Source organism: Wyeomyia smithii, chromosome 2, assembly GCF_029784165.1.
Source record: "Wyeomyia smithii strain HCP4-BCI-WySm-NY-G18 chromosome 2, ASM2978416v1, whole genome shotgun sequence".
NCBI classification, from domain to species: domain Eukaryota; kingdom Metazoa; phylum Arthropoda; class Insecta; order Diptera; family Culicidae; genus Wyeomyia; species Wyeomyia smithii.
This window is the reverse complement of record NC_073695.1, coordinates 229,127,989-229,154,337: the sequence shown is the minus strand read 5'-3', so window position 1 is coordinate 229,154,337 and position 26,349 is coordinate 229,127,989. Positions and strand designations below refer to the sequence as shown.

At 39.6% G+C, this 26,349-nt stretch overlaps 1 protein-coding gene across 2 annotated transcripts; it reads right to left on the bottom strand.

Moving 5' to 3' along the window:
* Positions 1-1,103: 1,103 nt before the first annotated feature.
* LOC129722702 (CD151 antigen) lies at positions 1,104-20,632 on the bottom strand. 2 transcript variants are annotated; one of them, XM_055676381.1, is made up of 4 exons: positions 20,099-20,632; positions 2,189-2,428; positions 1,732-2,127; positions 1,104-1,673 (listed from the first exon to the last, which is right to left on the bottom strand). In XM_055676381.1, the coding sequence occupies exons 1-4, from the start codon at positions 20,165-20,167 to the stop codon at positions 1,305-1,307; spliced, it is 1,074 nt and encodes a 357-aa protein (XP_055532356.1). In that variant the 5' UTR covers positions 20,168-20,632; the 3' UTR covers positions 1,104-1,304. The 2 variants fall into 2 exon arrangements, with proteins under 2 accessions (XP_055532356.1, XP_055532357.1); XM_055676382.1 differs by lacking the exon at positions 20,099-20,632 and adding an exon at positions 2,674-2,693.
* Between the last annotated feature and the right edge of the window lie 5,717 nt (positions 20,633-26,349).

The following is a 26,349-nucleotide window of genomic DNA, read 5'->3' as shown; positions in this document are numbered from 1 at the left end:
TCTCTGAAAAAAACTCTAACAAATTTTTGGTAACTTTTCAATAACAAATTAATGTTTTTTAACTCGTACGATGAAAAAACGGTTTTGTTTTATTTTACTGTAAACTGGGCCCCGGGCCCCCACAATCGTATTTTTTTTCCTGTATAAACTTCCTCACTGCGACCAGAATCGTTGATCTATTGTGAGCTATGCCCGGGTGTCTGCTGTATCCCGCACTTCTATTTTTAGCAATACCGCTATTGAGAAGTGGCATGCTTATTATTATTTTTGATCAGTGCTTGAGGGTAACGTACTTCCCCTCGTTTTACACGCTTACTGTTCTTCTATACCGAGCCTCCTTCTTCCTGCCAAATATCGCCAATTATAATTCCCTGGAGAAGTTTCGTCGTGCGTCCTTCTGGCCAATTTTATTGATAAGAGGGACTTATTTTTTGTTGAGAGGAAGTCACGCAAAGGTATTATAGAATTCAGCGTAAAGGAAGGGTAAGTGGTGGGGAGCCTGAGAATAAACTCATACTTAAAGTCCTTTTTGACATCGAATAGCCTGATTCTACTAAGATTCGAACCGACGACCATTCGCTTGACAAAGCGGACTCTGTAACCTTGCGGCTACGCAGCTCCCCCCCCCCCACAATCGTAAATCCGGTTCTGAGAGCAGAAGTATTGTCAAATGACATTAAGTAGTTAGTGGCCGAATTGAATGAATTCTGGAGGCAACACTTACGGAATAAACGGTATTGATTTGTTCAACTATATCGCTTTTGTGTACAATATTGAATTCATTTATCATTCAGAGTATCATTTATATTGGTCGAATTTTGGGCCCATAACCTTGCTGTGGAAGAAGTGTGTTGACTTAGTAAAAGGAAGTACTACGTAGTGCAGAACCATCCACTTCCTTTTTTAATTTACTGATAACTTACTATAATTAATCATGATATTTTATCATTTCATATATTTTTGGTTTCTCAAAGTGCGACATTCTCCTGAGGCTTCTTCTATACAGTCTAAATGTGCCCAGCATGTAGGTAACTATTGGCTTTCACATCTTATTGTAGGCCAAATATACCGTTCAAATCATTTAAATTATTGAAGTTTATTTGTACGAATCACTTACCTTAAGCACAGTATTCATAATCCTCAACGAACTGTCCCTCAAGCTTAAACATAATCTTAACACTAAAGCAGGTATTACACGAAGCAAATATTTGCCTTTTTTGGTACGGATTTTATTTTGTGCAAATAAAAATCGTACCAAAAATAGCAAATATTCGCTTCTTCTAATACCTGCTTAAGAATGAAATCTAAACCAAATAGCTCTTGGAAATCTGATAGTAATGCGAACCGGTATTAAAGGGATTATCGTGTCGCGGTTTGGTGTAATCTTTGGTGGGTTGAATGTAGGTCTCTCGCACCGTCGGCACCGGGATCGGTGTAGGCAAATCTCGCTCGTAAATATTATCGCGCACACCGAATCGACCCGGTGGTCGTACTAGCGCTCCCGAGGGGGGTATCCGCTCCGGACTCATGGCGCCTATCTTGCGTGGCAGTTTTGTGCAGCTCAGTATGATGCTAAGCAGAACGCAGAACTCTACCACGGCCACGATGAGGCCCGCGCAGAGGAACAGGAAGTACTGCTCGCGGTACCAGACTTCGACCTTGTGCAGGCAACCCTAAAAAAATCTCAAGAAAGTATTAGGAGCAGATCATGATTTGTTAACTTGTACTCACATCCAAATGTCTGCTAGTTTCGTAGTCATTTGGTTGCAGTGCCTGGCAAAGGGTCAAATTCGTTGGAATAGGGTCCAGGTAAGCGGAAAACTCATAACGGTTCTGAAGTTTGCAGCAGGTTAGTGGAACGGTCAGTTCTTTCTTACCCAAACTCTGCAGCTTCCACAGGGATGTGTCGTAGTTGATGGCGGTGTTTACGGCACAGCACTCGAATATGGTTTGGGCGAGATCCATGGCAGCGGTGAACTGCTCGTAACCGGGCACGCCGTAGCTTCCCTGTAGGGCTTTCACCATGGCCGTTTCGTCCAGGTTGAGACCGAGACACTGGGGCCAGGCAGTGATCATTAGGCACACACCGAACTCAGCAACTAGGAGGCACAAGATTATGAGGAAGTACTGGAAAAAGATTGAGGCTTCAGAAATGTAATCAAATGTATGTTATGACAGTAGTATTTACGATTGTGAGGATGCAGTAGGTGTTCATACAGGACGCCCAGCAGCCTAGTAAAGATGCAGTAATAGCTACAAGACCGGCAATAGTCAATCCCAGTGCGACATAGTAGAACAGTGGCTGCTCTAACTCCGAAAGCGCTGTGCGGTGCTGCTCCGTTGTGGAGATCAAAAGACGCGATAGCAATATCCGAGGAGCGTCTGTGAACATATAGAATCCAGTAGCGAGGAGTGTGACGCCGCATAGCTGAAATAGATTAGAACGAGAGCAAATTTTAACAAATGCGTTCAGTAAGTTCACAGCCGTACGAAGGAATTTAGATTGGGAATTTTTAGATCTTCAGATTAAACTGATAAATGTATACAAATGGTTCCGATATTACTTTGTGCCGGATGATGAAAGATAAGATTTTTCATAAAAAAATTAACCAGATCAAGCTAATAATTGATCATAGATGCTCTAATTAATTTGAACATTTTTATATGGTTTACAGCAGCATTTTTATTTTACACTCAATCTGAATTATTATTTTGTTGTTTTTGGATTTTGTTCTATTTAATAGAGTGTCTTATGGGTCTTCTAACAAATTAATATCTGCTCTGAAATCACTCCCGTACACACGCTCACGAGTAAATTAAATGCATATCCCATTTTGATAATGGTCTATAGACCATATCGTCAACCGGCACACAAAGTAGGCAGTCAGATAATAAATTCGATCGTTAAAAGTCAGTCTGCGAGATAAACAAATTGCCAGAAGAAAACTGCCACAGTGGATGATCCAAAATTCGTTTCAAATGCATGACGGAAAGATTGGTGCACACACGATGAGAAAACTCTAACAATAAAGCTGCCACTGTACAGCAGAAGGTGGCACTGTAACGTATATTTCCGTCTTGCAATTTTGTTTGGTCGTAATCACACTTTATCGACCAAAATGGGGTGGCTTGGAAGCAACAATGTTGCTGTGCGATCTTACGATCGCAATAAGCAGGTGGCTAATGGGTAGAGGTGTCATACGGTAAGCCAAACGATTTACTGTGCGCACTGAATTATTTGTAATCGCGCAAACGGCGTTATTTCCATGTGCGTTACACACCATGTTTGGTAAGATGTACGATTAGCAGAGACTTATTCATGCGTAACTTTGCGACTCCCCCATTTTTTTGGTCTCATAATAATTTTTTTTTAAACTCTGAAACAAAAAAAAAAGCGATCATGAACATACATTTATATATAATCGTATAAACGTACATTCAGACACCAACGCAGCAACCCACATTTAATCAGAATATATATAGTTTGCTTGTCTTTCAGTCACGCGCACGACAAACAAAAGTTACTCAAAATGCCTTTTTCCCAAGCAAACTCTGAAGCTGAGGTACACTGAAGTTTGTTATTTTTTTGTGGGTAGCAACGCAAACACTCCTGTTCTGACTACAAGTTACCTTTGCTTTTAGTCCTCCACTCACCTCCTCTCGCCTGGTATGAAGCCAGTCGTAAGGAATTCAAAGCTAACTGCGTCTTATCTAATATTCGGCACACGTGTTAAATTAGCACATGGCTATAGGTCCTTATGCAGGTGCATCGGCAAAAACCGCCAAAAACGTAATAAAGGGCGGAAGACAGTTTTAAGATGTATGAAAGACATAGTATCAAAGATATCAAGCATGTAAATGAAATTTAAAGTTAGCCAAACCACTGTCAGTTGAATGTGAACGTTATTTTATAGTTATATGTCCAATAAGTTCTGTAATGTCATAGCATTACCATCAAAATTAGGTTGTCAAGTGATGGAATAAAGCAGTACCTGTTGTAGTTCATTGAGGATAGACTATGATCACAGACTAACAGACGTAACACTGGAACCTAGCTCCATCGCCGCAAAAAACGTTCATTTCAAATTTACAATAGAATAACAGTCACCGCGCGAAAACGTTGTCTGGGGCGCTGTCTTGCAATCTCATACATATTTTGTAGTTCACCATTTGACACATGCAGCAACGCTGGCGCTGATGTCGAAATACATGACGCAGCGCGAACACGACAGCAGATGGTGCTAGTGTTACTAACGTAAAGTACTGGAATCATCCAAACGATGATTTAATTGAAAATTTGTTCGACGTGTTATGTCTGTTAGTCTGTGCTATGATAAAGTCAAGAATATAATGGGGATTATAAACCTTTTTTGCTCGAGAAAATAAGCAGTTTGGTTTTTTTAAAGCAGCAATTTTTATATGCATTGAAATTGTAATTTTTCAATAGTACAGTTATTCGATAGCAAAAAGTTGTTTGTTTATTAAAAATATCAATTACGACCGAAGACGTTAATAACGAACATTTAGAAACAATTGAAGAAAACCGGCTGTGACTCGCCAAAGCCATTTTATTTTATCGAGTTTCAAGTTTAGCTTATGGCGCGAGACAAGCCGCACTTGAAATCTATCCATCTTTCACCCTATTACACAAAGCTCTAAGAAAATTTACCAAAATGGTCTCAAGAAGTTGTACTCAAAGATAAAGCAATATAATTTGTTTTCGATATTTTTAAAAATAGAAAAGACATTTAACCTACACAAGACATGCTACCCCCAATTCTTCAAGTACGACGTTCAAGATGTACGGAGAAAGGGTTAATTATTTGCTGATACGTGAAAAATTTTAGCTGTTTCAAAAAAACTTAGAGTATAAGATAAACCCATTTCCGACGAGTGACATTCAAACTTTGATTCAAGTTCAACTATTATACTTGAAAATTTTCACGATGAAATTATTCAGTAAGGTACAAATTGATCTTTTATTTGCAATACAGTTTGTGCTAATTATGTTTATAGTTGATGAGTAATAAGAGTTTGAAGTTCATTTTTTGAGATAAAAACTGATTTATCTGCGCCGGGATCGGGCTAAGCTATTGGCTATTATTTTTGACCATAATGTAAAATCTGATCAACACGTTTGATTTAAGATATTTTGATATATCGACATAAAAGTTTCAAAATTTTAAAACATTAAACATAGGTTTATCTACTATCCTGCAAATGCGCTACAGTAAGCCAACTCTTTTTTATTTTTTATCAAATAATATTTGTTCGTTTATGAAGAAGAAGACGAAAACGAAGAAGTAGACAAAGGTGGTGGTGATGGGATGAGGATTGTTATGCTCTTACGCAACACTATAAAAGGTTTCTGTGATGGAACGCAGATGACAGATGTTTCATGCGCGTCATTTATCATGTGTGAAGTTATATCGGAGTATTAGAAGGGGATTTGAACTACCCATCAATGATTAAAAGAGGGTAGTACTTCGTTGTTCCAAGCTTTGCTATTGTTAATAACAAATTGCAGAGACAAACTTTCGCATGTGTGAATATTTTTTTGAGCAATCCAGTATTTTTTAATGAGCAATGGTTTTTGTAAATTGTTTTTTTTTTCAATCACATTCATTTATAGTTTTTTTGTAAGTTTAGTTTGAATATAACATATGTAACATCAAACAATTGAGAAAATGAACTATTATTAAAGTTATGAAATTAAAAAAAAATTAAATCGTTAGAAAACAATTTTTAGAAAATAATCAAATAATGGAGAAAAAGTCTTTAGATATTGGAGAAAACAGCTGTGCAGTGGATCCGTATAAGAAGCGAGATGCAGATTCGTTTTCGAGTAAGCAATCAATCCACGATCTACTGAACGAAGGATTTATCGCAGTTTAGATAATTAATTAAGTTTTAAACCAGCGCTGGCCATCTGCATCGAATCGTCGATAGTGTCATAGTTACATCTTGAACAACAACTCGATATTAAAATAAATTTTTTTTTTCATTTTAGATTAAATATGAACTTTAAATAGTTCAAAACGCATTTGAAAGTGGCTAGCCGCTACGGGCCAACTAGTTGACTAAATAATAAGCTGCGTTACCATGTGACAGTGGACAGATGGACAGGTCAATGTCTCGCGCGTCTGTTGTTTTGGTGCCGAATTTGCATCTGAATCAGCCGGGGTAACAAACGAATCAGTCATTGTTTTTCTCACCGGTAACACTTTCTCATACCACTAGCTCTGCTAGTTCGTACCAACCTCACAAATACAAATCACGGCAACTGCAGAACGTTGATCCAATTAATAATCAATCCCTCTCCGAGCTCAACAAAGCTCGGCCTCAGTTTACATTGCCCTAATTGCATACATTTCAACGAGAAATTAAACACGCAGTGGGTGGCTTTCATGATGCGCCTGCTATGATTTTCCATCGAATTCCGTCACACCATCATCGCGTTAGCAGTGCAAGCTAGCCGAATCGTCGGAAAAGCGTCGATCATTTTTGACATTTTTGTTTTTCACTTTCACGAAAGCGAAATGGTTGCGAGTTATTTTCTGCAGCCGGTGCGGCGCGGGCAGCAGGATTTAAAGGAAAACAAATTGTTCAAATCGTAATGAATAAAGATAAAAGATGGTGTGGGATTTCACACTACCGGTGAGTTGTTATGAGGGAGAAACTAACCATAACTAATTGACGGACAACAAACAGTTAAAAAATATGAGCTTTACAAAATAGTGCAGGAGTCTAAATTGGAAGATTTTTCGCACGGTAGGTTTTAGTTACGAACGTTGAAAAAGCAATGTTTGGTCTGAAACTACAACCGAATTACCTCGCTGTAATAGACTAGCGAATTTTTATTTATATCTTGCTTTGATTATCATCTTTCTCATTTTTCTTTAAATTTTATAAAATATCTATACTCAGACTACCAACCAGCAGAAATCATCAAAGGTTTGTAATTGTTCAAATGATTTTCTCGAAATATTTAGGTATTTCCAATAATATCTATGTGCGGGTTAAATGGACAGCCCATGGTGATGGTGAAAAAAAAAGTGTTAATTTCCATTGAAAAATCTAGATGCTTCGTGTTTATATCAGAAAAACGCAAAGGTAAACTCGGACCGATGAACAGATGACCGCGGCTAAACGTACCGTTGAATGCGAAATGTCCGTGAAAAAAGCTTCCAACATTTCTCAGTTTCTTGCGGATAAGGTCATATATTGTTATTAATTCTACGACAAACAGTGAAAATTGAACTGTTGGTGAATGCATAAGTGTGTCACGTGCTATGGAACAACATTTTCCTATCCGTAAAGGGATAATTAATGTTCACGCCCAAGGTGTTCATATTACCACCTCCCTATGTTCATTTTACCCACACGTGTCCATTTTACCCCCAAAAAACTACTTTCGAAAATGCTCATGAAAACTACGAATATACTATATTTTAGTACTTCTTCTTATTTTTTGTATCAACAATTATTGACTCAGTTGATGTGCGCTATCAACTCATAGTTGTAGTGTTAAACTGTGGAGGAAATTGGGAAATGGCTTAGGGTGTCCATTTTATCACCCCTTCCCCAATACTTTTTTTCATAATGCATTTATTTAAAACGTGCAATTTTCCTGATGGTCATAATTCTTTCGTTCGTTTTTATTTTATTTTTCCAATCGATCATCCTTGTAATTGCATCAGAACTGCGATCAATTTTCTATTCAATAGAGTTTTTATTAATTTTTGTGACCTTAGCAGTTATTCAAACTGAACTAGATATTGGTCATTCCATACAAAGTGACCCCGTGAAAGCACAAACTTGGACACGACCATCACAGATTTTGCTCAAAGTTAGGAGAATTATTCACTCTGGAAAAATTCCATTTTTGGTGTCGATTGTCGACCCTTCGCTTTGTGGGACCCCCCTCTTTGTTGCAAGATAACGCATTTTTGTTGCCAAACGACTTATAGACGAAGAACCAGAGAAGAAATATTAGTCTTTTTTAATTTTATGACATAAATAAAGTGTATCACTTTCACGGTGAAACCCTGTAGATATCAGTGTGGTCCAGAGCACATTGCCCTACAACTCTTATCCCTACCTCCACGTGTACCGACTGGGATACGGGCAAACAAGGGAAGATCGGAAACCGGTGGGAGCATGGTCGTATGCTGACACGAAAGGGGGAACTTTTCTCTTTACAGGGAGCTTGTTTAAAAGTTTGCCCGGGGCGGCTAAAACAGCAACTGATCCGGAGCACACGGCTGAACTATAAAATGCGGAGTCCCGCCAGCCACATTCAAGACGATAGCGGTGGGGTGGGGTCATGGGTGGCAACCAGATCTTACTGAATCAGCTAGAACCCCGCCTCCTGGACATCGCTACGCTTCAGGAACTTTACAGGGAAGGAGAAAAGGTACAGACGATTTGTGCACAGTACTTTTTTTATTTCTCTTTTTTAATGAGATTTTCAGCCTTTGGCTGGTTCATCTCCAAGACGACAGTACTATTAGAGCGGCGATACCACTAACGAGATGGTTATCGTCTATCTATTTTTTCTCTTTCTAGAGAGCTCAGTAACATTTATTGAAGCACTACATTACGTTAAAGTAAAGTAATATAGATGCCAGTTTGGTTTGTTTCGAGTCCCAAATGGAGCAAAAAAAAACTTGAATCTAGAAAATCAATCACTTTGGCCCACCCTAACGTGTGGGGCAAAGTGATCGGTTTTCCCTAGAAAACCCTGTACCGAGAAAGAAGCGTTTTACGCGCAGCTGGAGAAACTCTACGCAGCTGCTCGCGTCGAGACATCAAGATCATCATTAGAGACAGTGGTAATTCGCGGCAAAAAAGTTAAAAATTCGCGGGTGGCAAAATAAAAAATATTCAAAATTCGTGGTTTTTTTCGGCAACCTTTTCTTAAGAAAACGCCAAATAAAGTGTTCTTGGTAATATAATCAAAAAAACTCTTTCATTTAATTTAATGTATTGAATTTATTCGTACGAATCATGATTTCTTTGCAGTGAGGACTACTGTGTTGAATTGTCTTCAATCATATTTTGGTGTCGGCAGGCACGTATTATTCAAGTTATTCTGACTCACGTTGCATTTCGCATCTACTGAGTTTCCGGGAATCGATAATTTTTTTTTTGCAAACAAGAAAAGTGCAAGAATACTTACTAAAATATCAATATCAATCTTACTGCCGCGTATTTTAAAAAATGCAAAAATGCTTACTACTTGAACTAAGTTGGTACATCTTGCAACTTCGATTCGATTCGAGTGTGTACGAAACGATATGACCACGGTTCTTAGAAGAAAGAAGCGCTACGAAGAGCATCGTAAACATGAGGAACTAGAGTTAGTTGTCCCGTGCCAGCGATACGTGGATGTTCTATGAGAAGGTGAACAAGTCCGTAGATGCTATGCAGTGCAGAAGAAGCGGATGGGAACCTTTCCATGGATGCCAGCGAAGTGGTCGACAGGTGGAAGGAGCATTTCGATGGAACCTAACTGGCGATATAGCAAGCAGAAGCAAAACAGAAACTGACCTAGGAGCACGGCCACACAACATACTTTATTGACTTTTCGGTAGCCTGCGATACAGCCGATCGAGAACAGCTATGCCAAATTATGTACGAAAGCGGGTGCTTGTTTGCTGTTCAACAACGTTCTTGAGAGGGTGATTCTGAGGGCGTGCATCGACATGATGGGCACAATTTCACAAGGTCGACTAAGCCTCTAGATTTCGCAGATGACTTTGACATTATAGCGAATGCGGATGAGACCTATGCCCGACTGAAAGCCGAGGCCGGACGAACCGGCCTGCGAAAAGATGCATCTAGAAGGAAATACATTCGAGCAAGAGCTTCCAATATATACAGCCTCCCAACTCAACTCTCTGCAAACGGCGATGAGCTTGAGGTTGTCGACGAGTTCGGATCACTGGTGATGCCGACAAAATAACACCAGCATAGAGTTCCAGAAACACATCCAGGCTCGTGCGTCCTTTTCACTTCGGAAGACACTTCGATCGAAAAGGGGGCAATGACGCACGAAGCTGACGCTGTACATTACCCTGATCAGACCGGTATTCGTCTTCGAAATCGACATAGTAATGATTCTCGCGAAGGACCTGAACGCCCTTTAGTTTTCGAACAGAAGGAGCTGCGAACTTCCTTCGGTGAAGTACAGATGGACGATGGGGAATGGCGAAGGCATATGAGCTGCAAGTGCTACGTGGAGAGATCCCCACTGCGCACCTAGCGCATGCATTCCAAAATTATTTGAATCAAAAATCAATGAAAAACTGTATCAGCAAGTAAAAATCCGAATTACAACTCAACAGCACGGCTTTTATAAAGGCCGATCAACTACCACAAATCTTTTGGAATTCATAACTTTAACTCTGACTGTAATGGACAACGGCAACCACGTAGAAGCTCTTTATACGGACTTTAGCAGGGCATTTGACAGAATCGACATACCTTTATTGCTCTTCAAGCTCGAAAAATACGGAATGGAAACAAAATTTTTGGAATGGCTGCAGTCATACTTAACAAAACGAACACAAATAGTTCGCTTTCACAATTCCTTTTCAAACCCAATAGAAGCTACTTCTGGGGTTCCTCAAGGTTCTCACCTGGGCCCGCTTCTTTTTATATTATACGTGAATGACATTTCCTTTCTTCTTAAATCAATACATGTGCTTGTATATGCTGACGACATAAAGCTCTTTATTGAAATAATCAATGCAGAAGACTTCGAAATATTCCAGAATGATATTCATGTATTCTACAACAAAAGTCTATTACAACTCAACATCAAAAAATGTAATTCAATAGCCTTCAGCAAAAAAAAAAACCTAAATTAATCCACCTAGCGGTCAGACCCAGCCTTTCTCATTCAATTTTTTATTTGTAAAAATAGCTTTACATGAACGCTTCAGTCCAATAAATGTATATTCACTCTTTAGGTTTTAAAATATTGATGTTGTAATCTTTACATATAAAAATGCAGTCAAGTCTGTCTGTCTGTCTGATCCATATAGGCCCGAAAACTACCGAACCGATCGACGTGAAAATTTGTATGTAGGGGTTTTTGGTGCCGATGAAGGTTCCTATGATAGTTTTAAAACCCCTCCCTCTGCTGGAAACCAAGCAAATGAAACCGAATTTGGCATGTGGATGTTTTAAGGGGTAACTAATATGTCCATAATAGTTGGATGAAACACAAATTTGTGCACATTTCGAGAACTAATCAACCGAATGAAACAAAATTTGGCAGGTAAATGTTTTTAGTGGTAACAAATATGTCCCCTCTTCTATAAGGGAGGGATCCCATGAAAATGAAACACAAATTTCGCACAGCTCAAGAACCAATCAAGAAAATACAACCAAATTTGGTATGTGAATGTTTTTAGAGGTAACAAATATGTCCATAATGGTTTGACGTCCCTCCCTCTTCTGGAAGTTCAGCTCAAGAACCAATCAAGAAAATACAACCAAATTTGGTATGTGAATGTTTTTAGAGGTAACAAATATGTCCATAATGGTTTGACGTCCCTCCGTCTTCTGGAAGTACATGTTTCTGCACAAATTTCTGCACATCTTGCGAACTAATCAACTAAATGGAACCATATTGGCAGGTGAATGTTTTTAGTGGTAACAAATATGTTCCATAATCGACCTCAGACAACATTTTGGATTGTAAGATGGCAACTCCCGGTTTCTGGAAAACAGCCGAAAATGGCCGATTTCCACCAAATATAATAATAGCCGAATCTAGAATAATACACAGGAGCTAAAATCGACCACAGATAGCATTTTAAATTCTAAGATGGCGACTTCCGGTTTCTGAAAACAGCAGAAAATGACCAAATACCACCCAATATGAGTTTTTCTTTAACCAGTATGCCGTTCAAAATCCAGAAATTGTCTCCAAATGCCGTTATGAAATCCAGAATGGCGACTTCCGGTGTCGGAAAAACAGCGGCAAATGACCAAATACCACCCAATATGGGTATTTCCGGAACCGTAATGATGCACTGGAGCCACAAATTGACCTCAGACAACATTTTGAATTGCAAGATGGCAACTTCCGGTTTCTGAAAAACAGCCTGAAATGGACGATTCCCATTAAATATTAGTATTTCTGGAACCAGAAAGATGCACAGAAGCTAAAAATTGAAGTATCCTAAATACCATTTTGAAATCCAAGATGGCGACTACCGGTTTGTGAAAAACAGCCTAAAATAAACAAATACTATCCAATATGAGTATCTCTGGGACCAGAATGATGCAAGGAGCTAACAATTGACCTCAGGCACCGTTTTGAATTGTTAAATGGCAACTTATAGGCAATAGTCGGAAATGACCGAATAATACTAAATATGGATATTTCCGTAAACGTGATGATGCATAGAAACCAAACATTGACTCTGGACACTATTTTGAATTTGAAGACGACCACTTTTAGTTTCTGGAAAACAACCAAAAATACCTCCCAATATGATTATTTCCGGTGTCAGATTGATGCCAGAAAGACTGCTGATAATGACAGAATACCACCCAATATGAATATATTCAGAATTAAGGCGATGTACAGAAGCCAAAAGACGAGGATGTTGTCATTTCGATAAAACCAATCATTTCAAACGATTTGTTATTTGACTTTGATCATATCCTATGGCCGATTCGTCGTGCGTTTGCAGGCTTCAAACAAACCGCAAGAAATCAATGAACTTGGAACGTTCAAATAGTACAAAACCACATTTAAATTATGTGGAGGCCACATATATCGATCAAAGCAGGTATAGTTTTAAATAGTCTTTGAATTTCTCTTCTTTCCATAACTTTTGAGCCACATATCAAATTGTTATGAAATTTGTTATTTGTAAGTTTGAGAGATGACTCGTTCGTATGACACTAGTTATGTTCAAATAAGTCATGTAATCTTTGAGATAATAGACTTTCGTTGTTTTATTAACAATTTAATACATAACAATTGCTTAAGTTCGATTATAATCAAATGAAATGGGAACGTGTAGGGCAGCCAAACTTTGAAACCACGTGTTCAATCATAATTCATCAGTTAACCCTTAACTAGCCCGCTCATCTGATAATAATAATCAAATCGGTTGTGTAGTTTCTGAGATAATGAAGTTTCGTGATTTTCACATGTCGGCACATTACAAATGAAGTTACAGTTCGATTACAGTAAAATTCAATAGGGTCTTCTGAGGCAGCTAGACCATTCATTTGACACTAATTTTGTGGAAATCGGGTCGGCCATCTCTGAGAAAAGTGAGTGAGTCCAAGTAGTCTTCGGAATATGTTCCTTTGCATAGCTGGATTTCACATTTTTAAACATAACAGGCAAAGTAATAATCCGATTGCAAAACAAATCAATAGGGTCTTATGGGGCAATTAGACCTTCCATTTGACACTAATTTTATGAAAACCGGTACAGCCATCTCTGAGAAACATGAGTGAGATTAAACAGTCTTCAGGACACGTTTCTTTTCATAACTTTTGAACCACAAGTTCAATCTTTATGAAATTCAAAACTTAAGGGTTTTCTAGGTAGCCCGTTCTTTTGAGATCAATTTTGTTCAAATCGGTTGTGTAGTTTCTGAGATATTGATGTTTCATGATTTTCACATTTTTAAACATAACCTCTAAACTAAAAATCCGATTACAATAAAAGTTAATAGGGTCTTATGGGGCAACAAGACCTTTCCTTCGCAATTAATTTCATGAAAATCGGTCCAGCCATCTCTGAGAAAAGTGAGTGAGAATAAAAATCTGCACATACACACACACATACAGAAAATGCTCAGCTCGTCGAGCTGAGTCGAGTGATATATGCCATTCGGCCCTTTGGAGCACTTTTATACTTCCGGTTTTGCAAGTGATTGCTATACCTTTCTAGGAGAAAGGCAAAACATTAACACCAACAACAGACATTTTCTTATGAAATTTCTTTTTAACGCGCTTCGTAAGCTAAATTGGACAGCATTTCCCTTACCATCATATGAAGCACGCTGCATGCTTATAGATATACAAGCACTTAAAGAACGCCGCGAACTTTCAATGCTTTATTTTATCAATGACATTATTTCTCAACGCGTGCAATCTTCTAAATTATTACCGCAATTAAATTTTTATGCACCCAGTCGTCAATTAAGAAATCGTAAAGTAATTTCGGAAAACTGCCACAGAGCTAACTACTCAAAAAATGGCCCAATAAATCGCATGATGCGTTACTATAATCAGCACTGCGAAAATATCGACATCACTATGGGCGGAAATCAAATCAAAAAACGAATAACTACTGGAAATAATGTATAGAATATAAGAAAACCTTGTATTATTATAACTGTAGTCTACATTTGCTTGACGAAATGAATAAATAAAGTCAGTTGGCTGCGGTGGGCTGGATATGTCGCGAGGGTGCAAAACCTTAGCAACCCTACTGGCACCAGAAATTGAGGGGTGCAGAGTGCAAGACGGTCTGACGAGATCGAAAGAGACTCGCGGGGTATGAGACGCCTGGAAAAATGGCAAAACATAATCCAAAACCGATCAACTTGGCTTCAACTTTTTGACACAGCACGAGAAACCACGGCTCTCATCTACCAGTCAGAGTAAGAATCTGAAGATGAGTACTCACAGAGAAAATGATAGTGAAATAATAGTTTAACTTGTATTTCACCTTACACATTTCAAGTTACTTTTTTCATTTCTTCTAAAGAAAACAATGGCTGAAGCGCGTCGAGAAAAAGATTATAAGAGTTCTATTGAACAGTCCCAAACGACAGTGTGGCCTTTACTGTACGTAAAAGTCGTCTCAACTCCACTCGGTTAATGGCTGCAGTTTGCCAGCTCTACAGTCTGCGTAGGGTCTGTAAATCGTCTTCCACCTGATCGATCCACATTGCACCTCTCCGTCTCGTCCCTGACGGATTGGTTTCAAGAATCATCTTGACCGGGTTGTCGCCCGACATCCAGACGACCGACCCAGCCTACCAAAACCCGCAACCTTAACAGTGTGAACGATAGATGGCTTCCCAAGCAGCTCCTGCAATTCGTGTGTCATTCGTCTTCTCCACGTTCGTTCCAAATATGGTACACAACATATTCCGCTCGAAGACCGCAAAAGCGCGTTGGTCTTTTACAAGCATAGTCTATGTCTAATGGTCATAGAGGACTACCGGTCTACTCAGTGTCCTCTAGATGGTCTAATTGGTGCAGTGACGAACTTTACTCGATCGGAGCGTCGTGCCAATAAAATTCTCTGCTTGTATCGTTGTGAGCAGTTCCCAGTAAGCCCAGGTACACGAACTTGTCGGGAGGTTAGCATTGTTTTCTCTTGAACCTCTTCCTTTGCCTTTAATGCATTGATGTCTAGTTCAACCCGATTAGCTTCGGCCTTTTATCCGATGTACGTATGCGCCATTTTCTCAAAGGTCTAAACCACAACGTCGATATCATCGTCGATGCCAAACAGTAGAACCGACTTTTGGAAAATTGTGCCATTCGTATTAATCTCCGCTCTTATTAACACACCTTCCAGAGCAATATTAAAAAGTACTCACCATTATACCTTGCCTTAAACATCTTCGAATTTCGAATGGGCTTGAGAGTGCTCCTCATACTCGAACCATACACATCACTCGATGCATCGCCGCTTGGACAATCGCATCAGTTTGCCTGAAAATCCGTAGTTGTGCATAATTTGCCATAGCTGGTCAATTGTGTCGTATGCTGATTTGAAGTTGATGTTGTGGTGGTAGTTGACGGTAGAGTATTTGAGAGAGTTTCTTGTAGGAGCGGTTGCCCAGTGATTGCAGCATTTCCGTTTGTCTCCATTTTTGTAAATGGGACACACAATACCTTACATCCACCTTTCCGCTTCTCATTCTTCCTCCCAAATGTCGGCAGCGCATGGCTCTAGCAAGTGTTTCTCCACCATATTTCAACAGTTCGCAGGGAAATTGGTCCACTCCAACAGCTCATCTCCAGGAGATCCACCTCCAGGAATCGTGTTGTCTTTTGCTCGCACACCAAGATCAATTCCGCGAACACCAAGATCATCCTCGCGCTCTACTGCATCGCCTTACATTCGTCCGTCAGAAGGTAGCCGTCCAAGCTTCTGCACATATCGGCTTGCGGCACTTAGCCTTTGCGATTTTAATTTGGCTGTTCCGTGCTCGTCAGTATCGTTCCACGTTCGCTCTTGTACAGTGTTGCTGCACCTTGCTGCGTTTTTCTTCTCGGCTAACTGTTTCCAATTGCCGTCAAATAGGTCGTTTTTGTGATTCAGAGCTTTTGTACCTGGTAGCGCTATGGCAGTGCTACCTATGGTGGATCGAATACTCCTCCAGCCATCTCCAAGAGTAGCTGCGCTGAGCTGCTCTTCCGTGAGTAGCGTTGCCTCCAGCTGCTGCACGTATTCCTGTGTAACCCTGGCGTCCCGCAGTTGTTCAATATTTAGTCGCGGCGTCGAGAGTTTTGAGCGCATACATACAACTAGGTAGTGCCACAACTATGGCAGAAAGTAGCCGTCCGGTGTCCGCTTTTCCATACCTTCTGTCCTGTCCAACAAAGTTCCTACAGCGCTACGACTTCGAAGTTGCGTGATTGTAGCTCATCGTAGCCGCATCCTGGAAAGCAGTGATTTTTCAGTTTCAAGTTCCAATCGTAGTCCTTACTTCCATGTCGATTATTCCGATTCATATTATCTCTCACGTTGTTTATAACATATTATTTGCCTAACCTCTTGTCTCGTGTCCCAGAGTCCCACGCAGGCACCAGGACGTTGATTAGCCGTTCCTAACATTGAGATCAGACGCTGTTTTGTGGCACACCATCTTGGTGAACAGACGCTCGGGTTGGCGAAGTATTTCCTCTACCGCCGAAGTATGGTTTAGAGCAGCGGTTCTCAACCTTTTTTTGTACGCGTACCCCTTAGTGATATTTTTCATATCGATTGTACCCCGTGGCTTGGAATGTTCTCGCAGAGTGGGAAAAAATAGTGGTAGATCATGTTGTGGTAGTCTAGTTCAGGTTTCAAATTGAACTAAGGTTTGTTCGATTGCAGGTTGAGAACCGCTGGTCTAGAGAAATGCTGCTCCAAGTGAAACATCATGATTAGTGATTAGTTTGATCGCTTTGAAGACGGTAACCTTGACCAGTGTCCGCGTGAAAGGAGGCCAAAAACCTACAAAAGCGCACTTTTGGAGAAACTGCTCGATGAGGATCCATGCACAGAATAGATATGAAACTAAAGGCCCAGATACACACACGACGTAATGACGCCTCCTAGTGACATCTAGTGGTGAAAAGGACGCAATTTGCACTATTTTATTACACTTTTACGTACAACTTTTTTAAAAGGAATTTGATTGTTGCCCGAGTTGAAAACCTAATATCTTGACTAACAATCGTTTTTTTTTTACATCATACCTAATGTCGCAAGCAGTGCTGTGTATATAGTGCGTCTGATATGCATAACTCGCAATGTTAGGTATACGAAACGGTACGAGAAAAAAAAATCGTTAGTTCAGAAATTTGTTTTCCAACTCCAACGAAAATATTCAAGTAATTCAACTAACTGGTTATAATATTTTCAACCAGGCTAGGATTTGAGGGGGGGGCAAAGGGGGCAAATGCCCCGGGCCTCCCGATTCAAGGGGCAAGGAGCTTTTTTTTTCACCTTCCGGACTACTCGCCAGTGGACACTGTTGTGTTTTTCTGCGTTTTCTCTGTAGAGTGATTCACCCCTCTTGTTTCTATCAGATGTGGGGTGAGCTGGAGGAAGTGTGTTTGTCTCTCTGTAAGCTGGTTGAGACACTTTTGAGGGAAGGAAGAAGCAGTGTGGTGAAAGCATTTGATACACGCAGGCACATACTGGAAGGGAAGTGTGCGGTGAGTTTTTTTATCCTCCTTCCACATACTGAGGAGAATGACAAGCATGCTTATTTAGACATTTGTTTTGTTTAAAAATTGCTTTCGTTTCAAATTTGACCTTCTGGTCCTCTGCACCACCTCTGTATATTGGTGCTTATTACGGGAGTCACTTCACGGTGAAACATATTTCACTCTCACGCTCACTTCACTTTTTTAGACCTATTCCCGATTACACCTCAAGTGAGGTGACAAAAATCACCTCCGTAGAGTGAGATTGACAGTGAAGTGAAATTGAGAATAGGAGAAGTGAAATGAGATTGTTTCCCAGCTCAAAAATGTCTAAGTCCCAAAAAGTCGTTTTTCCTGTTTTTTTAGATAACACCAGATCTTGACGTGTTCTGCATTTCTAAGACATTCGGCATAAAAAAAATGTTTTTTTTCGGTATCGAAAGTTTCCTGAACTAGTTTGCATTTTTTTCATAGGGCAAAAAATGAAAAATTGACCGCTTTAAGGCACGGATCAAACTCTGATTCGCTTCGTTACTGAAGAATAAATCCAATATTTACCATTAGATCACAAATCAATCAACTTTAAGATTTATGGCAGCTTCGCGGAATCATTTCACCGTTCAAAATGGTCTTGAAATAATTCCACGCGAAACGTCGCTTTTTTCGTTCTCACTTCACTGATATGACACTCATAATAACCCAGATTCCACGGCAGATGTCACTTCGCGACGTTTTTCTCACTTACGTGAGTCCCGTAACAGGATTTTGTTCACTTCACTCTGATTTCACCGTGAAGTGACTCCCGTAATAAGCACCGTAATCTATTGTTAACTTCTCCAACCAGGCGAGACCATCACTGGGGACTTCTATAGCATTGAAGAAAAAACGGCCGCAATTTGAGGATCGACACGATTAAGTGATTTTGTTCCATGACAATACGAGGTCCCATGTTGTATAAAGTCTTATCGAGGTAACACTTAGACAACCTTGTAAATACCAAAAATTGGATTGCTTCATTCATTAAATCTAGATACTAAAAAATTCTCTTCTCGTGAAAAATGATAAAACTTTAAGTAATTCCTGTGTAATAATGTGCAAAAACTGTGTAATATCTGCAACCTAAAATTGTTGTAGATAAATTTGTTTCGTTAATTGCAAACACACAGAAAATTTGTTCCAAAATTACCAATCATGATTTCAACCGAATTAAGAATTCGGTTCTCACTTTATGAAGCGAATCATTTGGTTACAACAGGTTCTTAATTGTTTCCATAATAATAGAGCGAGCCAATCTCTTACTCGGCAGTCGTCAAATCTCATGCTGCTCTCTCCGTAACACTGTATTGAACAATTTTGTGGAGGAAAAATTCATTGTTCAAAAGGATTGTATAACGATTCTCAAAACAACCAAAAAAAAAAAAGAGGATAATTCGATAATATGTCTGACAGTGTGTCATTGAGTAATGAATTCGATTCGTTTAGCAGACGAGGTGTACAGAAAATGTGTGATGATTGATAGTTGATGCATAATCGTTCAAATTTGGAGTAGATGAATAAAATGGTTCAAACGTTTGGAATGTTTTTTCTCTGTATGTTACTTATGAATGGCCACCATCTATTACCAATTTCGATGATTTTAATTACAAGTTCTTGTGTCAAATTCGACGTGATTTTTCTTTTGTTGTATGCCGCAAAGTAATTATCAATGTTATTTGTATTCAGATCAAAACTTTCACGTCTGTTAATGTAAGCTGAACATTCAACTGCCAGACATGATGATATGCCATATGAGCAAGCAAAACAAGTATATGCAATTATAATTGCCAAACGATTTAAGCTGCCCCCATCACAAAATGATTCAAACAGTAGGAAGTTGCACAAACAAAGCGACATTTCTGCAATGATTGTTGTCCATTCGGAAGTGCGGCTCAGTTTGTTCCATTAAGCCACCGGAACCAATTACACAACGCTGATTATTTTCTCGTTTGCATCCGACACTTTTCCAAAAAAAAAACACTCTTCTATCATAGCTGGAGCTTGTAACGCAGCAAATCACGCGAGAGAGAGCGAATCGAAACCCTTCGCTATTAAACAACAACCGAAGAAACAACATGACAGCCACAATTTCAAATTAATGAAAAAAAAATGCGAAGAAAACAAGGGCAAAAATCATTACCATGAAAATTAGATTGCAGCTGCCAAGCACAAACTTATGGTTAAAGATCTTGCTCAGCTTCATGATCATCGCCGTTGCTCCTTCCCGCGTCACGACTTCTCGATCAGTAATGCACACCACTAATTACTGTGCCCTCGGCACGTGGCACGGCACGGTCACACACTTTGGATTCTTCCGGGCACTTTAATTCTTAAATTCTGTAACCTCCGACTTCTGAATATTGAAAGCTCGCGCCGGGGTTCACGCGGCCGGCTTCGCACAGTAAGGCTCACTTTCACTCTAGTTGATTTCCACCTTATTAATTCTCGTAGGTTTCACATTTCGGATCTCCGGACTCCGATATATCACAACCAACAGTCCAACAGTAGAGGGAAGATTTGGTGTTAGAATGTTTAGAAATCCACACTCGCGCCCGGAATCCCCCTAGTCCAGTTGGGTTTGCGCCGGAGCAGCTCCGGTGGATCGTGGTTACAACGCAAAAGCCGACAAAGAACTGAAAACATCGCGCACCGGACGCCGAAAGAGAGGTGTGTGCACCTGAGTGACCAACAGACCGCTCGCGTGCGCCACCTGCGCCCTGGCTGTGATCGATCGCGTGCTGGCTCTACGGTATTGTTTGGCTGTTCCACGATCATGACGACGATGATGTGTTGTTGTTGTTGACGATGCTACTAGGGTGATCAACGGAGCGGAGGAGCATCGGAAAATCAAATGCCTTTTGAATTACAGTTACCGGTCGGTTGGGTGGTACGCTGGGAACTCCGATGCTTGCTAACTGCGAGCGGTTCGAAGTACGCGAGCTCGTCTGTTGCTGGTGGCTTGTAAGCTAGAAGATCACTCGGATAAATTTGAATAGGCACCTACAAGCTGTAGGGAAAATGCACACTCGGGTCTGGATCGCACCTGGGTATCACGTTTTTTTGCTATGGAATCATTATACTAGTCAGAATTTGTCATATAATGGTGACTGAATTTCCATAGCTTTGTTTCAAGCGACAGCGGATAATCGGTGAAATGGGTTTCGAGTGTCGGTTGGAAGAACAAATGAAACTATGATGGCCATCTAATTTTGTTAACGATTATTACATCCAAGAATGAATCGAAAGTGAATTTCGTGCTGCATATTCAGACAAACGACGACAGTAAGTGGCACGATGGATGTGCTCTGCGTGATGTCCAAACCATTTCGAAATTGGATCCGCTTGGGTGACTTATTTTTTTAACACTTTCAACAATGATTCTGATTATGGTGCTTTACTTCAGCGTTGAGAATGCACCGGGACCGAAAAACACATCATATAGCGGTCACTCCAGTAATTCCGTTAGTATAAATTATTACTGCCTGGGTTCTTACTCTTTATATTTTTGGTGGTAAACGTGGGCACTTAAATTTATGCAATACAAGTAACTTACAAATATAGAATATATCATCAGATTTCGTCAGTTTAAGTACTTGTTTTGATTCAAATTGCTACCCTCTTAGGGAACATTCATAAATGACGTAGCATTTGAGGGGGAAGAGAGGGGTTTGTAGTTTTGAGACGGAATGTGACGAGGAGGAGGGTGGGGGTTCAAGCCAAGCTACGTAGCAAACATGAAACTAAGAAAAAAAATTGGATTTTTTCTAGTTGTTCTTTTTTATCACTGTTTTGTCTGTTTAGGGTCATTTATATTACTTCCTTGTCTTTTCTTGTTCATTCATGACTCAAGGTATGTTTTGGATAATAAGATTTGCAAAAAAAAAATTATCAGCTGGGGGGGGGGGGGTTGTTATTAAGCTACGTAATTATCTAGAGGAGGGTCCTGACTTTGTGACGAAATACTACGATGGGGGAGGAGGGGGTCAAAAAAACCTGAAAAAAAGCTACGTCATTTATGGATGTTCCCTTAAGTCGTAAACACCCGAATTTTATTCTATATCACGGTGCTCCCACAGACCGTTATAATAAAAAATGCACCAGAGGGCAAATGCAATTGGAAGGTCTTAAAGTGCAAAAAAGTGATATTAAAACGATGAGATACTTATTGTAAAACATTTTTCAACCACTATATAAACATAACTTCCGGAATGATGTTGTTGATTCTTCTGTGTTTTTCGATACATCCATGATAGAAGAAACTTGTGGAATCCCGGATCATTCACGCGTGCAGCAGATTCCTAAAACTTTTTTCAATAAATATCGAAACGTTAACTGCGACAAAATGTTCTACACTGATGGATCACTTCTCGATGGGTCCACTGGCTTTGGTATCTTCAATAACAATTGAACCGCCTCCCATAAGCTCAATAATCCTGCTTCTATTTACATCGCAAAATTATCTGCAATTCAGTACACCCTAGGGATTATCAAAAAAAAATGCCCACGGACCATTATTTCATCTTCACGGATAATCTCAGTTTCATTGAGGCTCTCCGATCGATGAAAGATGTTAAGCACTCTCCGTATTTCTTGGAGAAAATACGGGAACATTTGAGTGCTTTATCCAAAAAATCTGTACAGATTACCTTAGTGTGGATCCCTTCTCATTGTTCGATACCGGGCAATGAGTAAGCGGACTCTTTGGCTAAGGTTTTTGAAAGACCATTCGCTTTTAATAATTTTTTCGCACTTGTACGTCAGAATACGATCATCAGTTGGCAAAATTCTTGGGCCAGAGGGGAACTGGAAAAATGGTTACATTTCATTATCCCCAAGGTATCGACGAGCCCGTGGTTCAACCCGTGGTTTTACGAAGTAGTCGAGAATTTTACGTGCAGTTGGAGAGTGAATACGACCGCAGCCTAATAAAGACTGGAACGCGCAAAAATTGGTCGACTTCAAATTGGTGTATTTCTGTTAAAAATGCATTCAAAAAACCATGAAATGTTGCATTTGAAAGTTGAGTGCATATACAATGGTTGCTAAAATGAGTTTTCACCGGTTGCTCTCCAGTTTTCAAAATGGCGTCCAAGCAAGAGGAACAGCGTGTCAAAATTTTGCTCGCGCAGCAAGAGAATCTGACGTCCTCGCACCTCAAATTGGCAAAATTGCTGGATGTGGCCAAATCGACATATATTTTAAAAGTGTTCGGGGAGCGTCTGTCGATCGCCAGGAAGCCTGGAAGCGACGGCAATCGCAATTCAGACATGGCAGTGACGATGAAGAAGGTGGCAGCGAATTAAATGCGGAATCCCAACCTTTCCATCATGTACGTCACTGGCAAGCTCATTGTCTCCCATACTTATGTGCAGCGGGCCGAGAAACTAGCCGGGTTGTCGACGTTTAAGACGGTGAAGGTGGCGAACCCAGATTTTTTAACAAAACACCTCGGCAAAGCGATAGTCCGGTAAACTGTAATCTGCTTACAAAGTTCGACCGTGGGTAACGAAACTTATGTGAATGTTGATTTCCAGCAGCTTCCGGGACAGGAATTTTATACCGTACCAGGAAAAGGGGAGGTGGCCTAAATTTTCAAAACCATCGAACTATCGAAGTTCCCGAAAAAATACCTCGTCTGGTAGGCCATATGCACGTGTGGTCTAAAAAGCGGCATTTCCATCACTACGAAACCGTCAATCAAGAGATCTATGTCCAGGAGAGCCTGGAAAATCGGCTGCTACCATTCCTAGAGCAACATAACAGGCCTGTGCTGTTCTGGTCGGATTTGGTAAGCTGCCACTATGGGAAAAAGGCGATCGAGTGGTACGATGCGAACAACGTGGTAGTGGTACCCTAAGACCACAACCCTCCTAACAGCTCAGATTTCCTATCGAACAGTATTGAGACTTGGTCAAACGGAATATCAAGAAAACTAATAAATCCATCGAAAACGAGCAGCAGAATAAATCTATCTGGCGTTTGGAGACGAATATGGTCGATAAGACCACTGTACAAAATTTAATGAAAGGGGTTAAGCGGAAGGCACGGCAGTTTGGATTTGGTAAACCAAAATAATAAACGGACATTTTTTCCTTTAAATATGTGAGTTGAACTACCAAAATAAGAATAAGAAGATTTTTGTATTACGAATTTTGACTGGAAGAAACGATTTTTTGTCGACCAATTTTTGCGCGTTCCAGTCTTTACATATTGTCAAGATTATCTTCACGGAAATCAACGTTCAGGTGGGCCAGGAGCAGCGTTGCCAGGTATCCAGATTAAGCTAGATTATCCAGATTTTTGAACATGTATCCAGGTAGACAGATTTGATGTCCAATTATCCTGTTTTTTCATGAATGGTCCAGATTTTATCCAGATTTTATTTTCTCTGTTCCGCAAAAAGGTCTTCACTTCAAATTTGGCGCGAAATTTTGCAATTTTGTCACCTGAAATTTTACGTACCCCAAGACTTTTATCCGAAGAATTTACCTTTTACCCCACGAAATGACTTCCAGATTTTTTCCAGATTTTTTTTCGCCTTTCCCAAATTCAAAAAAAAAATGACGCTGGTCCAGGAGGAAGAGTATAGACCAGTGACTCCAGAATTTGTCTTTGTCGTCAACGCACAGTGGTCCAGAAAAGCAATCTAGCGGAACAAAATTAATAACTCCGGATCGTGTTGGTTTTATGGGGTAGGGTTTTCGGTAATTTTAATTAAAATAATCAAGGAATATTTTTGTATGGAAATATTTCTACTAAACGTGTACTAAACTAGTACTAATTTTTTTTTCTTGATTTTGTCAATTTAGAAGAATGGTTTCTTCTACAAAGTTGTTTATTAGCCAAAAATATGAAACTCTTCCAAAGTCACAAATATTGTAGAAGCCACAATATCTGAGATATTGATTTTTTTTTTTTGACAAAATGGACAACAAACTTTTAATTTCATTTTATATAATTTTCCTAAGTGTACTAACAAACTCTAAGAGATTTTAATTATCAATCTCTCAAACTTTGAACATAACCGCAGAAATAGAATGGCTATGGCCTGTAGTTTTCGAGATATTTAAAAAAAAACGAAAATTTTGATGATTTTTTTTAAATGTCATATCTCAACTAGCGCACAAAAGCGCAACCTGAAACTTTTAGAGTCGAAAGAATATTAAACTAGGTGTAAGTAGACAAAATTTCAGCCCGGAACTCCTTGGAGCTTTTACTCTGTGAGTAATTATGGGGAATTCTACAAATTTCTCCATACATTTAATAAAATATCATTAGTTTTTAAATTAAAATTTTATTTTTAAACTTCATATTGTAAGTTCATCAAATAAATGATCTTTTGTTCTGTGATTTAGAGAAATCATCGGATCAGATGTGAGTAAAAGGCGTTTGAAAACATCTTCGATGTTCGCTAGGCGGTTAAATTTTCGTGAGTGAAATTCACGATAATTCCTGACGGATTTATTCCGTCTCTCTTGAACTTCTTCTGACATCATATCAATAGGCAGAATATAATGCCGGATGATAGATGAACCGTGCATTAACAGTCTGTGAATTGTCGGTGAAAACGGGTGAAAAGAATACAACCCAGTTATACGGATCCTAGTTTCATCGGCATACTTCGTAAACGCCTCGAAGTTCACTGGGAGTTTACAAGAAATAGCCCTTAAAATGGTAGCCAAACGGTGCACTACGTCTGGGTTCAATCCTGTCATAGAAGCTGTGGTTTCCGGATCAGAGAAAAACTTCGTGCGGTGTTTCCGTCGTTGGAATTTCCTCCTGCCGGCATGGGTTCACTGATCCGTAATCCAATTTTTTTGAAGTTTGCTATAAGACAATTATTTTAGGCACATGAATTGTATAAGAAGTTTGGAATAGCTATAACCTCGTATTGTCTGTTGTCGTAGTTTGAACTATTCATTTATTAATTAAGTTTATTTTATTATCATCGAATTTATTTTATCTAAATAAACCGCAAAAGGAAAACAAAGCTATAATTCCAATTGGTAGTTATCTTACAGGAAATCAATTATGAATTCAGATTACCAGAAAAAACAAACCGGATGTAAGCTGTGGATTCCCGTTAGACACTTGTTTGCGCGTGATGTTTTTATCCCTGATCATTTTGTCCAAATCTTGGGTGTTTTTTACGTTCGGCCACAGCATGATGTTGCCGCTTCTGGAGGTCCGAATCCATTTCTCGGACACCACCGAGAGTTTTCTATGTCACCAACGGCTCGTTTCGACTACGGCAAACAGCTTGTCTATTAATATGAAATGTTTTTGTCGATTTTGATCATTTATCATATTTTGTATATACTGCTTACCAGAATAAATTTTCAACAAACGTTTGAAAGGAAAATATTGCGTACACAACCTTTTTCAATTACA

Bases quoted from the DNA above. Each gene is read 5' to 3' on its own strand.
- LOC129722702 (XM_055676381.1), bottom strand. From the start codon at position 20,167: ATGATCATGAAGCTGAGCAAGATCTTTAACCATAAGTTTGTGCTTGGC. The intron at 2,429-20,098 runs GTAATGATTTTT...AATCTATTTCAG, and splicing joins GCTGCAATCTAATTTTCATG to CTATGCGGCGTCACACTCCT. The intron at 1,674-1,731 runs GTGAGTACAAGT...AGATTTTTTTAG, and splicing joins AAACTAGCAGACATTTGGAT to GGTTGCCTGCACAAGGTCGA.